The following is a 15,479-nucleotide window of genomic DNA, read 5'->3' on the forward strand; positions in this document are numbered from 1 at the left end:
AGTCACTTACATTCATAATGCTTTTTTGTGCAGTAGTGGTACAAAATCATCTAAAGTAAATGACAACATTGCTATATTACTTTATTTTTTACTCTTTCTTTTATTACTGTTTGGTAGTTTGGTGATAAATGAAACATATTTTATAAGTTCACATAATTAATTTTAAATGTAGCTAGCATTTAAAGCTGTCAGTGTAACAAGTGCAACATTTTTTTTTAATCTAAACTGTACACGAGACAAAATTGCACACAAAGAAATGTAATCTTAAGTAATGTACAGTACTTGAGTAAATGTACTTACATTTCACTAATGGAGGTAAAACTGTATATGAATGAATAAACATTAGATGAACATTAGCAGTAATCCACTATAAGGCAAATTGTGGACACAGTTTATTCCACTGACTGATGACACACATTATACACGTTGGGGTCCTCCCTTCTTCTAATTGAAATTACACATAATAATAATTTGTACATTTTATGAAACATCAGAAAGAACACCAGCTGCATATGTACAAATTTAGAACCACAGTATTCTGTCAGACAGCCGAACCTACAAACAGTCTTTCACATACATGCTGAGAGGTAGCGTTACTACTGGATAAAACTAGAAAATATCAACATGCAATAGACTGGAGACTCCTCTTTTGAATCAGGCCACAGTGTGAGAAATGTACACAGTGAGATTCGGCATCTCTGTGTGAGTGTTATTGACCATGTCAGAGATGACGCACTATCAGACTCTGCAGAGTTGTTTGATCTTCTTCTTAGTTCCTTCTCAGCTTTTCACTTTTTTTATTTATAATCTAAAAAACAAAAAACATAGGAAATACATTGTGCAGCAGAGGATGGGCCTAGCTTAGCTTACATGAGTGCAAACAAATGTGGGCTACTTACCAATGGATTGTAACACTAGAAAAGCAACTTAGAGGGTTTGGATGGATGGTGAAACTCACCAATGAAGTTAACTAAAATAAACATAAAACAAAATGAATGAAAGGCGTGCATAAACATGCTGTTTCTTTGTAATGGATTGTTATCCAATAAATTAGATAATGTAAGAAAATGAGATTGTATTTGACACTGATCAGGAGGACACTTACAGCTGTCATCCTCTTCTGAAAATGTGCTGGCCACATAGCAGGCGTAAACAAATCCCGGGAGCTGTAGGATTATCACAAAAGCATAAGAAAAGAACAGCATATTTTAAAATCTTCTGTCTTTTAATATTAACGCAAAACACAAAGCAGACAGTAGACTTTGCTGACAGCGAAAGATTTTATGAGTTAGTGGGAAAAAAACATGTAAATAATAACTTACCTCTTAATTCCAGTTAGCTATCTTATTTGCATTCCTACTCAGAGAAACTATCTGTCTGTAGATGTACTCTTAAAATATTACACAAGAAATTGTTTTAGATATTAATGGTTTAAAATCTCTGCACACCTGAATGAACAACAGGTGCGTAGGAAGAAAGAATTAGTATTGAAAAGATTCATTGTAACCTCTGCACTACGTCTTGCTTGCCATGACTTTATTAAATCAAAACCTTTTTCTCCAACTGACGTTCATCAGCTAGAAGAAATTTTCACATAAGGACTCAAACACAGTTTAATATACATGTTCACCAGCATACACCTTAAGGCGATTTATACTGTACGGTAAGGACCCCACAATAATACAGAGAAAATATCAACCAATCACATGACATCATGTGACCAAGTCTTCAGTTTAATAGTGATTGGGTCTTCAATATATGGAGTACAATCAAAAAGTTGCCATTGAGCTGCCAGAAATTTGGCTATTCTTAACTTTCTACCTTTATGTTCTATTAGGACCACTTGCTCGTGCATTTTAATGATTTTTAGCATGCACCTCAAAATAGCATCCACTTTTTGCATCAACTTTTATGTTTATCACTGCTAATACTCCTGATACTCAGAGAGGAAAGAGCAGCATTCAGTGGAACAGTTATGTTTCAAAGTGTGAAGGAAGCACAGACATGAGTATACTGGTCATTTTCATGATATTCATAAAGGTTTTGACCCATGAATGCACCCTGCAGTTTCAGACTGTTGTGTAGATTTATGCTTTAGTCCCCTGAGGTGTTTGAGGCTTTCATGCCTGCTCACAGGACACTGAAGACTTAATCTTTGTCCACCTGCTCTACTTGCAAGTACAGCTTCTTGCAATTCTACAGTATCTCCTTCATCAACATGAAATTTAAGTTGAGCACAGAAGGAGATCACAAATGCACAAGTGCAAGTGGCCAAAATAGGAATGTGTGAGGACATTACTAGAAGTGAAGATCTACCAAAATCAAATCAGAACTATATTTTTCTTTTTATCAATGAAATTAAGGCACTTGTAATAGAGTCCAGAACACCACAACCAACTACTGGTATTTCAAAAACACAACCTTTCCTAATCATAAGCAAACCTGAAAAACACGCTTTATAAAAGCAGAATTTATGGCAGAGCTGCTGTGTTGAGTGTATTTAGCATATGCAATACTTTGTGTAAGGAAGTAGGCCTTCATCAGGGTCCCCTAATGAAGGCCACAAGCCAAACCATGTTGGTCACTTAATAAAGATTTCTATTACTTTAAGTGTCGCTGGAGTCTCCACGACATCTGATATCAAACAGACTCAACCGTCAATTTTTTTATATTCTGTTTGAAGTGAATAATTAAAACTACTTTTAGTCACGTAAATTAACCCAGTGTTGACCAGAGAAATGAAGTGCTGTATAAAAAAGACATAAATATAGATTCATTAATTGAACAAAATTGAAATAAATCACACCCAGCAGATTGAACTGGCTTCAAAATGTTTTCAAAAACAGGACCTAATATCGCAGTAATTCACTTTTGTAGATAATACACAAACTGAAAGTGTGTACCAGCTCTCTCTAGTGTGATAATATGATGTTATTCTTAAATATCGGCTCTGTTACTAATCTACAGATTCTGTTGCTAAGCAACAGTTAGTTCCCAGGTGTACTGATGCATGCTTATTACAATTAAAATGACATTAAATAATATATAAATACAGTTATGTCCATATGTTTTGGGGTAATGACACATGTTTTTTTATTTTTGCCATACTATTTTATTATTTGGTTTTGTTGTCATGGGGTGACATATGCTGATCTTATTTTTATGGATTTCTGGACCAGTGTAGCTCTAATGACATGAAAAGACAGCTTTTCCACTTCACTTTTTAACCAGCCCTTGCTGTGAAGGCGACATCTGGCAATGGTGCCATTTTAAAGTCTTGTTAAATGAAGTGTTGAACAAAACTAAAGACTCACTGATACGAGGAGCTGGATGATGCAGTGCAGGATTTCTATGTACTGGTATTCCAGCCAGCAGCTCAGCACTGTGGTAAGCTCTGGATTTTGCTGGTTCTTCCATCCAGCAGAGGGAAGTCTCTCGCTTTCACATCCCGGCCCATTCTCCTTCCACCAGGAATGATGTGAGGATACACCGAAGGACAGAATATCACCATCCTTAAGGGAGCAAACAGACAGGTGGTAGTTCATTTTGTTAATATTATTAAGCCTGAAAAGCAGCACGATATCCATAAAATTCAGAAAACATAAAAAACTCAATGCAGTACAAATTTTATTCTGACTTTAGTGAAAATGAATCCATGCACTAAGAACCAAGTCTTATTTCACCTAATTTTACTTTTTGTCCTTTTTCTTTATGCACCAGTCACGTAAGAGTGTTGCTACAAGCATATACTTACCAGAAATGTTATTAGGTACACCTTGCCAGTGCTAGGTTGACCTTTGCCTTCAGCCCAGCTTTAATTCTTCATGGCATAGCTTTAACAAGTTACTGGAAACATTCCTCAGAGATTTTAGCCCATTTTAACATGATAGCATCACACAGTTGCTGCTTTCATTCTACCACATCCCAAAGGTGCTCTTTTTGTGATCTGTTCACTGTTTAAGTACAGCAAAATGAATTTGAGTTTTGTAATATGGTGCGTTATCCTGCTGGAGGCAGCCATCAGAAGATGTTTACACTGTGGTCATAAAGGGATGGACATGGTCAACACTAATACAGAACCGGTAGGCTGTTATTTATTTATTTAATCAATGGTAAATTGGCAATAAGGGGTCAACGTGTGCCAAAACAAATATCACCCATAACACTACACCATCAGCAACCTGAACCGCTAATACAAGGCAGGATGGATTTATGCCTTCATATTGTTTAACCTAAATTCTGACCCTATTCTGAATGTTTTGGCACAAATAGAGATGGGCAACATTCTTTTAATCTTCTGTTGTCTGGTTTTGGTAAGCCTGTGTGAATTTTACCCACATTTTCTAGTTCTTAGCTGACAAGAAAGACACCTGGTGTGGTCTTCTGCTTCAAGGTTCCACATGCTGTTCATTCAGAGATGCTCTTCTGCATATGTTGGTTGTAACAAGTGGTTATTTAAGTATCTGTTGCCCTTGTACCAGCTCAAAGCAGTCTGCTTATTCTCCTCTGACCATATTGTCTTGACCATGTCTACATGTGTACATACATTGAGTTGCTGTGATGTAACTAGCTGATGAGACTTGCATTGCTACATCTTCAAATTGATATAACAGAGTAACACTAATAAATATTGCATAACTGTAGTGATCCAGTTATGAAAACACTACACAGGGATGATTTGCAGGAGAAATGCCTAAGAAATGTTTTACTCGACCAAATGTTACATTTTAAATCAGTGAACAGAATCCAACCATCATTAAAATTAAAATACAGCATTGTTTGTATTCGGGGAGCTAAGACAAGATTGAATGACTGACTTGAAAATTATTCTGAACAGTTTTATTTTTAACATTTGTCGTCATTTCCCTAAATTATAATTAGGGTTTGGTCTTCCCGAGTGCAGACAGTGTACATAAACAACTTAACGAGACTTGTTTGCGGCTGAGGATAGGCACATTGCTGTAAGGTGTCTGTCACTCTGAGTCTGTAATTGGAGGCAGATCTTGAAAAGAGTGACATGGACAGAGCTGAACATTGTATTTAGGAGCTCTTGGTCCCTAATTACCTGACACGTACATGACCATTAAAGTTACCTTTGAAAGCCCTCCCAAATCCAGGTAGAGACAGCTCACAAAGACATTCCAGCCAACCCACAACAACGTCCACAGCAGGTACTGAGAAAATAGAAGCACAGAATTACACTGGGAATGACAGCATGGACTGAGGTTGAGGTTGGCTGGGCTGAGATGTAGTGAAATATATATAATATATATATATATCACTATATAATAAAATGTATATTTTTTTCCTGTTAAATACAGTAAAGTTATACTACCATGACATATTCAGCATAATCCAGATCAACCCAGCTCACTGCTGCTTGGTGTTATTATACTACTCAGCTTTCTTACAAACTTAACATGAGATGGTTTTGGTCACAAACACCATACCATACACTACCAGCACAGTTAATGCTGCATAGCACAGGGAGCTGCTTTTTTCCACTGACTACTTGATATTTTGTGGGGCTTTTTTTAAATGCGTTTCATTATGTTTTTTTAATGTCTTACCCTTTTTTGTCATACATTAGATGGAAAACAAAGGCTGAAAACCTCTGTCTGTGCAGAAAATACTGATCATTTTAGTGCTTAGCTTGGTACAATGACATGAAAATGGGAGAAAATAGCCTAGATGGCACTTCAATCTGCACTAAACAAACTGCATCTTGTTTTTGTAATTCTCGCAAAAAGGAAGTGTAAAAGCCATTTTTAGTGGTTTTTTCTAGTATGTTGTTTTCTAGTAGGACTCGTTTTGGTTATTGGCTGTGACTGTGTATAAAAGATGAGTATAGCTACAGTTGCATTACCCATTTGTTTCTGGACTGCATCTTGAAGCATCTGGCTGCTGTTATATTGTTTTTTAGAGCTAGAATTAAAACATATTTTAATGAGAAGAGCAAAGTCATCAGCAAGATAACCATTAAATATCACTGTTTATCATACATATATATATGTATATATGTATGTACATACATACATACATACATATGTATGTATGTATGTATGTATGTATGTATGTATGTATACATATATAAGATAATATTGTGAATAACTGTGCAATTGTTCTTTTTGCAAAGCTTTTCTCAGTTCTGGCTGGTGGATTATCTCTTTGTGTTCGTACACTTATGCTTGAGTGCAATTTATTACTGAACTAAAGCATAAACTAAAATCAAAATAGATGAGTTATAAATAACTGATACACACTGCAGTTGTTATGAAAAGGGGAAAATACCTATAGGGACATTTTTTAACTTTTAGGCTTTAAATACATCAATAAAAACATTTTAATATGGAAGTCAAAGGGGATTGATATGCTTTTGGAGTCAGCGTCTAGTGGTCATTGGAGGAACTTCAGCCTTTGCACAACTGAATTTTTCAGCCCTGGAAGTGGCCACTCATATATATCTCACATATAACCAGCACTGGCATAATAGAGAGGCCTCAGCAGTTCAGACGAGACCAATAATGTCACTGTGCCCACTCAGCTGATCTCTCCTGATATACTTCAGCTGTAAGTTACACTGATTCATAACAGTTTGGTAATGAAAAACTTAAACACCCATAAGACAGATATGTTTCTGCAGTGCTAGCACAATTTAATTATTTGGTTCAGAGTATCTTACTGTTTCTGCAGCAATTGTGGCAACCAGTATGACAAAGGAGCACACTGAGCGGACAGGGCATGTGCAGGTCAGATTTTGGAAAGTAGCCCTGATGTCTCTTAAACTAAAAAGAGGTCAGCTTGAGCTGCTTGTTTTAAAGCGCGACCTTTGTGCTGAAGATATTGTGTGCTCACAGTCAGCTGCCCCAGTGTGTGGGGAGTTCATTGACCTGTTTCTGCACCTTGAGAATTTGTCCCTCCTCTTTTCCCTCCTGCATTGCCCCTGAAATATAAGACAGATAATTTTGCACTCTTCTGACTCCTCTGTCAAAGTTGGTTGCCTTCTAGTTCACATGGTCTGCTGCCAACTCCGGATATAACATATGATTTAAGTAGCTGTGGAGATGCTGGTAAGTCTAAATAAAGTTAGCAGTCATTATATTGAGCCTGACTACTGTGTATTCACAGTACTGATCTTCTTGATGGGAAGCTTGAATGAACTTTTTTATGACAAACCAAAAACAGCTGTTTCTTATGAGACAACACTCAGTATTAGACTTACCATTATAACGTAGCGTGATCTGTACTGGACTGCACCAAACAGGCCGAGGATGACCATGATGATGTGAAAAAAGTTGATCATGATGGGAGCCCACTGGTAGCCCAGAAAGTCAAACACCTGCCTCTCCAGCGCTGTAATCTGCAGGGCAGAGTTTTAAATGAATTTTAAAACAGCAGTGAGTGTCAGTTGAGCCTATGCTGCCATGGCTTGTTAGACCATGATCTTTGACCTTGTTTTCTTTTTATAAGTTTCCAAGGCAACTGAGCCATGGGAGACAAAGCATTCTCAGGGAAATACAGCTGGTTTATAGTGTCATGTCCTCTGGGGTCACAGTCCCAGTGAGCCATACAGGGGGCAGGGTGGGAAACACAGAGGAGGAGGGCAAAGTGGGAGCAGCCCTTTATTGTGGTGGTGGGCGGTCACTGCTATTCTCCACCTTCAACTAAAATTGCCCGCTACAGAAAATAAATGATTTGCTGCAGTCAACAAGTAGTAGCCTACTATTTTCATTACAGCCTATTCTGCTAATTGTTTGATCTATAAAATGCCATAATGCAGTCATTTTCAACTGGCCGAACCAAAAGTCCCAAATAAATTGACTTTACTGTAACAGAAGCGCTAACAGAAAAAACAAAAAACAAAACGGCAAATAATAAAAGAGCAGTTCGTTTAGGCGTTTCTGCTTTTTAGATTTTACTAGCAAATTTTACTATAATTTAATTTATTACCAACTGTTGCGGTATAATTGAATGACAAACCTGAGTTAATGTGAATGAAAGAACATGCGTAAAACCGTTTAACCTGCTTTTGGTCGCAGTTTGCCTTAAATGGTCTTAAATTTAATATAGTCTTAAAAAAACTGAAGCCTTAAAGCTTAATGCTGCGGAACTTCTTTCACTATAAACAACAAAGAAATGATTCAAGCATAACAGTCATTAACATGCAGTTTTAAATAGCATTTTTACTGTTGTTGTTGTTGTTGTTGTTTTTTTTTCTTTTAGGTTGCTTTGAGTTATTAAAGGGGATAGACAGCAGCTGGCCTGATGCCTAAACAGATGTGTTTATGTCGAAGCATCATGTGCGAAAAGCTCTTACCAGCTGCAAACAACACAGGAGGATCAACATGCATCGCGCCGAGCAGCACCCCATCTTCTTCTTCTGCTCCCTGCCCCCGCTGGTTTGATGATGGTGGTTGTGGGGATGCGGATGTGGATAATAAGGATTTTTTTAATCCGCTCAAACACAACAACCAGACCTGTGAAGCTTCACACCCAGTGGCAGACTCTGTGAGGATAGGTACCTTTACTCCACGAGTAAAACACGGAGGCTGCTGCGCGAAAACTACGGAGAAGGGGGAGGGCAGGCTGATGTATAAAGGGTGAATAGTGCCACACCAAACTTTTATTTATGTTTTTTTGGCAGAAAGTGTCTGTGATGCTCAGTGAAACTAAAGACTGTGTTTTCATCTTTTACTACTGAATTTATTTCATGTTGCTGTTGGTTTTCAATTCGGTTCAACCTCAACCTTGTAAACTGCACAATATGCCATATGTAGATTATGTGATACAATTGCACATTTATTTGCGTACCTGTGGTATGTTTAGGTAAAATAAAAGTACTATAGATGCTTAGTAAGTATCTTATATTGTGACAATGATTTAAAAAAAACAACAACAAAGAAAAATGGAAAAAAATGAAAATGAGGTTACATTAAAGAAAAGTTAAAAACAAAGTAAGGATGATATTGTGCAGAAGGGTAGTAAAAAATGCATGAATAAATAATATGCACACTATAAATCTGAGAAACAGCTTCTAAAAGTGTAGGAATCTTATGCCTGACGGTTTTGAAAAGAAGGTGGGAACGTTTTCCTGAAACGGGGTTGAATAAGTCTGAGGGAGACGGCGCTCTGCTGCCTCTGTTGTGGGGCATGGAGTGGGTATGATGGAGAGCAGTTTGTTCAGTGACTTCCCGTCCCCCACTGACTCAAATGCCTCCAGATTCTGGCCAATGATGGTTCCAGACTTTTGAATTAGTTTACTGATCCTGTTGGCATCTCTGGCACTGATCCTGCAACCCCAGCAGACAACAGCAAAGTAAATGGTACTTTCTACCACAGACAAACAAACAAAAAGCAATGCAATACGCACTGCAATATGTTCAAATACAGGGTATTAAAGCTGACTGTAGCTTCTCTCTTATTAGCAAGGGCCCCAACTGTTCCCTCTAAGCTGAGCGCGTGAGCAATCGTGCACTGCTGACACAGTCTCCGCGCACAGAAAATCAGCGAAATAAAATAAATACATGTATTTACTTTAATTCCAATTCAGACTGGATTTTTTTGTGTGTGCAGCGCAGATTTTCTGTGTGGGGAGACCATGTGAGCGGTGCGCGATTGCTCACTCGCTCAGCTTAGAGGGAACCACAGCGGGTAGATCTGCATATTTGATTTGGCAGACATTTTTCTTTGTTTTTAAGCGAATATCGTTCCTGAGACAACTCCAAAGGGATTTACATTGCCTCCCAGGACTGAACGGCTTCACATTGTAGCCTAAAATATACTGTAAAGCAAGCAAAATCATTTTTGTAGAGGCCAAGAATAAAAAACAAAAAAATTGACATAACAAGCCCACATAAAATATGATATGTATGATTCAAAGTTCAAAATAATCCATATTTATCTTCTACTGTACCCTGGTACTGCCCCTGGGTTCATCCAGGAAGCAATTTTCATTCCTTTCCTTATAAATCAATGTTCTTCTGCCAGAACCGAAGCACAGCAGATGCTGTAATAATTCAGTTTGTATAACTAAAATAGTAAAATAATATTAACACCGCTTAAAGTAAAATAGCACTTAGACTAACCTTGATACATCTTAGTTTTAGATAAAAACTGGCACATTTTAAAAGTGTAAAATAAACTCTGATGCGTTATTTCTCATTCCCCCCACTCACTCATGTTTTTTTCTAATCAAAAGCAGGATGTCAGTCAGATTTCTAAAAATCTCTGCTTAAAGAAGCTGCAAAAACAAATTGGTCAGGGTTTGAGGAAGATGAGTACTTAGAATATATGCTTAGTGCCAGTATGAAACACAAACAACAATTAGACATATGAACTATTTCAGGACATTTACTGAACTTCCAGTGTTAAAGTACCTGTCCTCTACGATCCTCTGTGGCACGGATCGACCCTCATACAGCAACACCGTCTACTGCGCCCTGATTGGCGGTTGCGCTTCCACAATGCTCTGAAAACACCAGCAGGTGGTGGTAGTGGTAGAGGTAAAGGCTTCAAAGGTCTGCGTATGGCAAGGTTACGCCAAACTACACCAGTGAAAAATCATCACTGGCCTACTTTTATATCCCTTTATTACATCACATTGGACATAAAATAACTTTAGGGAAATGTGATATATCTCATCTCATCTGCCCTGACTCCAGCTTTCACCTAAGTGGATAGGGTAAATGTATCTCACACTAGAGGCTCTTATAGGGGTCATGATCGTGCTGTGAAGCTTATGTGTGATCTCACGTCCAGGTTCAAATTTTTTTTAAATTGGTCATGGCAGTTTTTCTGACACTAAAGGTTTTACTGTAGGCTGCCATAAACCTTGCCTCACACATCAGCCATTTAAACAACCCCAGAAAAGTTATTTCTAGGACAAAAATACTACTCCTTAAACTATTTTTGTTCATTTTCAGCAGTACACTGCCTATAATTCTGACTGGATTTTCCAAATTTTTTGATACAGATCAAATTGTATTTTTTCTGCATCAGAATTAACAGAACCGTTGATTTGATTTTACAGCGGGGACTGAGAAACCCTCCTAAACTCTCCTAAACCAGGGTCACTCCATATATTAGACCTCCACCTGCACTTCCAAGTCCTGCCGAGGGATGACGCTAGAATCAAAAAGACAAAAATCATAATTGGGGGGTCTCCAGCTCTGCCTGTGTCACATGGAAGCACAGTAGCTGAGTCGAGGGGATGCGAGCAGAGATGGAGGGGGCTTGAGGAACTGTGGAGGAAAAACCTGGCCCTTGGAGATAATAGTGGAGATACAGCCGCGGCAGCAGAAAGGCAGGTTAACACTTCCCAGCCTCCCTTCTGGCTGGGGAGCAGAGGAGCACGGACAGGGCGCACGAGGGGGTCAGCGGGCGCTCGAAGGATGCCACATGCAATATGGTGCATTCCTGTTTTGTGAAGCCCAGGAAAGCCAAGTTATCGCCTTTGATTGATTATGCTCGCGGGGAGCGGCCGGTCCGAGGGGAAGCAGACACTGAAGGAAGCGACCGGGGTTGACGCTGCGCCTCCCAAAATCTCTGAGCTGAGTGAGTACAGGGATGCTATAGCGCAATGCTCTGTGCCCGTGGCTGTGTGACAGGCTGGAGGGAGGAGGGAGAGAGTGAACGGAGGGGGTCATTGATATGTGACTATACATTCAGCTCGATAAGCTGCACACGTACTCAACATCCTTAATTCATCCAGGGTCTGTAGCCTGTGCAGCTTTTCTTGTTTTTCTTTGTGCCCGACCTGCCGTTTCTTCATTTCCCCTGGTCATACATTTAACACAGAGACACGTGTGCACCCACCTCAGCGTTACTGCGCTGTCTTGCGTGATTTAAACCCCGAAATTAAGGGATTCATCAGAGAACTTAGTAGTGATTTGACGAGAGAGGGGCACAGGAAACCTCCGATCACGCGTTTTTCTCTGACTGTAAAGCGTAAAAGATCATTAACGTTAGACCTGCCCTTAACATTTGCAGCCCCCCCCCCCCCCCCCCCCCCCGTCTCCCTCCCTTCTAGCACTCATAAATTGGGGAGCAGGGGGTTGGGGTGGTTGTGGTGGTGGGGACAGGCTTTGTCGTGTAAGTTACCACCTGACCTCAGGGACACAACATCCTTTACCATCCTCACTTTGATCTGGAATTAATCGGAAACGCTTTGATGATTAGAGGAGAAGAAAAGGGAGGGAAAAATGAGCTACAGGCTTAATGAAACCACGATAAAAGCACACTGCATCAGCCTGACATTTTTCATTTTCTATAACCGCCTATAGCATCTACCTGCACGGGCATCTTTTCCTTTCTTTTTTTTTTTTTAACCCCCTCCTCCACCTCTCCTCCCACCCTAAATAATCCCCGTTCACACCCTGCATGGTTTTCGGTCTCAGGCGGCTTCATTTGAGTCGTGGTCTGTAACCTGTTGTCACCAGCATCACTGCAGTTTGCCAGAGCCGGAGGCGCGGCGAGCCGGGCAGCCAGCAGCCGAACCGTCACCCAGTGTGTGATTGATGCCTGCTGAGTGGGTGCCATCATGAGCCACATACATACAACCTCCCCTGAGACACGCACGCACGCAAGCCCTTCGTGGAGGGCTATCATTGAGTGTGAACACACCATTTCTCCAGCATCTCACTTCGGATAGGATGGCAATCATATGATCTCAAGAAATTATATTTATTCTGATTTGATTTAGATAGGAAAGTGTCACATGGTGTCAGAGGCAGGGGTAGCCACGGATAAAGACGGAGCCTCTTCCACACGGGCTTCAGCGTTCTTCCTCACAGGGGCATGGTTAGTCGTTGTTGCAAGCAAACATTTGACCTAATTCACATTCTCACACAATAGCAGACTCCTCTCCCTCCCTCCCTCTCTCTCTCTCTCTCTCTCTCTCACACACACACACACACACACACACACACACACACACACACACACACACACACTGCTGTTATTTGTGTCACACAGAGGGTGAGGTTTTTTTTTTTTTTGCTCCACATGAACTCCCAGGTGGTTTATCAAAACCTGAGCAGATTGGTGGAGAGGCCACTGTTGGCTGGCTGGGCTTGTTTGAAAGGAGCTCCAGGATTATTAATAATGAACAAACATGTGAATGCAGTGCATGTGCATGTTCCTAGAAAATTAAAGGCCTACTAGTATGACTTGCTTCTAGCGTTAAATGTATTCCTGAAGATGCATTTCTGTGGGTTTTACACCATAATTCTGTATTTTATCCCCATGGGCTTGTTTTATGCCACACATAGAGAAAATGAGCATGTTATTTTTTGAAATCATGTACATGTTAAAAAAAAGGGTGAAATTTTATGGTTACAGAGTATGAGTCCACATCAGTCCTGTAAACCATCCCTCTTCTTCTGCAGCCATTCCAATCAGGTCCAAGTCAACAGGTGACCTGCAGCTATCGACCGCTTTTCTGATTCACGCTGTGGTCCGTAAAACATCGGAGATCAGTGCAAAATCTCCTGTTTTCTCAAATATTTTTGCGTCATCTGATAAACACTCAAAATTTTTGCCAACCAGTTTATCATAAGGTGGAAATTACAGGAATGCAATAAAAACACAGCAAAATATTTCACTATTTTTATTAAAACATGCCATCAGTTTGACTCACCAGAGTCACCGCTTCATGACTCCTCATAGTGGTGCTTATCAAATGAATGAAGGTGAAGCTGAAGTCAGCTTGTGGTGAAAAGAAGAAACTGTTTTAGATATACTGTTACATAATGAGGTCAGTGCATTTCTAATCCCTGTGAGATGAAAGTTCAAACGGTTCTACACACTGTTTCAAACAGTTTTTTTCTACTCTTGACTCTGGATGATGTCACTGAGAGCAGATATTCCTGATAGGGTAATCACAGGCACAGATCTGGCTGTGAGAACAGAAGCTCCATCCACATGCTGTTTAAACTTTCTGCATATGAGGGGCAGCCAATCAGAAGACAGTTACCTGAAAGAGGGAGCTAAAACAGCTTGTTTCAGATACATGATGAGTTGAGCCCCAGAGGAAGAGAAACAGGGTTTGTTTTGAAAGGGGAACCATGCAAAGTTTGCCAATTAGACTCCAAGAATAAAAATATGGAAATGAAAATGAGCATAATGAGTCAGCTTTAAGTAATATGTGGAGTTTAGCTTTTTTTTAAGCAAAAAATACAATATTTTCTTCTTTATTTACACAGTAATTGTAATGCATCACAGATGAATAGCTTGCATGTGTTGTAGAATTGCTGTATTGTGATGCCATCATTATTGTGGTGAATGTATGATATTGCATTGTAGTAATATCGCACTGTCACTTTTACTCTTTCCTTAGACCAAACATAACAAATCCTCTCTGTGAAAATTCAACTCTTAGTCAGTCATCAAATCAGTTTTCTGTGAGTCAGTTAACTGAATAATCGCTGCATTCCCACAGTCAATGCGTTATGACCATGTGATCAATTCATGTTTTAAAAATATTTTGAACAAAACAGGTTATTTATTGACATCAACGAAACGGTGTCAGATATTTTTAACTGTTTTTTGTCTTTATCGACTGACTGCTGCGGCGCTTGCAGCCTTTTCTCCCCTGATGCGTGCAGAGATGAAGATATACAAAATATGAAGACAAAACTGGATCCAAAACCTTACGCTCTAGCCTTGGGAGCTTTTAACCACATCAATAGCGTTTTGTTACTCCCAAAAGTCAAAATCGCGCTCCCATGTGATATTTTGAATCATCAAAGAACCACATTTGTCAAAACCAATACTGATCAATGATGTTCCAGTTTCCTGGTCACATACGGTCTCATCTCATTTGTGATAAACAGTCAGGGCAACACCTGGCAAATCCACACCTGCAGGTATTGAAGGATAGAGCCCGTGGTTTGTAATGAGCACACTAAGCATCACAGACAGGAGGGAGGGTGGGCTTTGTGTAGCATAAAGGCAGCCAGTGGATGGCCATTTCTTGCTCTGAGCACTACGTTCAATTGGTTGGCTCATACGAAGCAGCTCTAGGGCCAGAGATTACACTGCAGTGCTGAGGCGTCACTCTGGCTCAACACCGCAGGCGAAGGCAAGGGGATAGAGAGAAAGAAGAATGGCCAGAGAGGTGTGGACACACTCACTGACACAGAGGAGCAAGAGGGAAGGAAGGAAGGCTGGGAAACCTTGTTAGGAAATGTGACAGCCTCTTTTCATCATCTGCTTTCAGTGTTTTCAAAAACACCTGCCACAAGACTCCCACACATGTCTTCCTCCCTCCTCTCTCTCCTTTCTATTCCTCCACACCTACATCTTTTCCCTTTCTTTTCTCTAATTATCTTCTTCCGCTCCATATCCACTCCTCTGCTCTGTTGTCAAATCTGCACACATATAATTACTCTATGAATTAACTGGTCATTGCCTCCTAGGTGACTATGGTTCTTTAAATCCAACATGATGTTTCAGACTACTTGCTCTGGAAGTTGTTCAGC

At 39.8% G+C, this 15,479-nt stretch overlaps 1 protein-coding gene across 1 annotated transcript; it reads right to left on the minus strand.

Moving 5' to 3' along the window:
* Positions 1–914: 914 nt before the first annotated feature.
* On the minus strand, positions 915–8,371 carry LOC146610866 (sodium/potassium-transporting ATPase subunit beta-1-interacting protein 3-like). The gene is made up of 6 exons (XM_085344469.1): positions 8,318–8,371; positions 7,223–7,360; positions 5,094–5,174; positions 3,315–3,512; positions 1,106–1,166; positions 915–970 (listed from the first exon to the last, which is right to left on the minus strand). The coding sequence occupies exons 1-6, from the start codon at positions 8,369–8,371 to the stop codon at positions 915–917; spliced, it is 588 nt and encodes a 195-aa protein (XP_085200595.1).
* Between the last annotated feature and the right edge of the window lie 7,108 nt (positions 8,372–15,479).

This window comes from Diplotaxodon limnothrissa, linkage group LG20, assembly GCF_057381915.1.
Source record: "Diplotaxodon limnothrissa isolate DT_005_m linkage group LG20, D_limnothrissa_male_GT1.1, whole genome shotgun sequence".
NCBI classification, from domain to species: Eukaryota; Metazoa; Chordata; class Actinopteri; order Cichliformes; family Cichlidae; genus Diplotaxodon; species Diplotaxodon limnothrissa.

What these genes read in the sequence shown, in the direction of transcription:
- LOC146610866 (XM_085344469.1), bottom strand. Translation starts at nt 8,371, where the DNA reads ATGGGGTGCTGCTCGGCGCGATGCATGTTGATCCTCCTGTGTTGTTTG. An exon ending in TCCTGTGTTGTTTGCAGCTG is followed by an intron (nt 7,361 to 8,317) that starts GTAAGAGCTTTT and finishes TCTGCCCTGCAG; the next exon opens with ATTACAGCGCTGGAGAGGCA. An exon ending in TTCAGAAGAGGATGACAGCT is followed by an intron (nt 971 to 1,105) that starts GTAAGTGTCCTC and finishes TGTTTATTTTAG; the next exon opens with TTAACTTCATTGGTGAGTTT.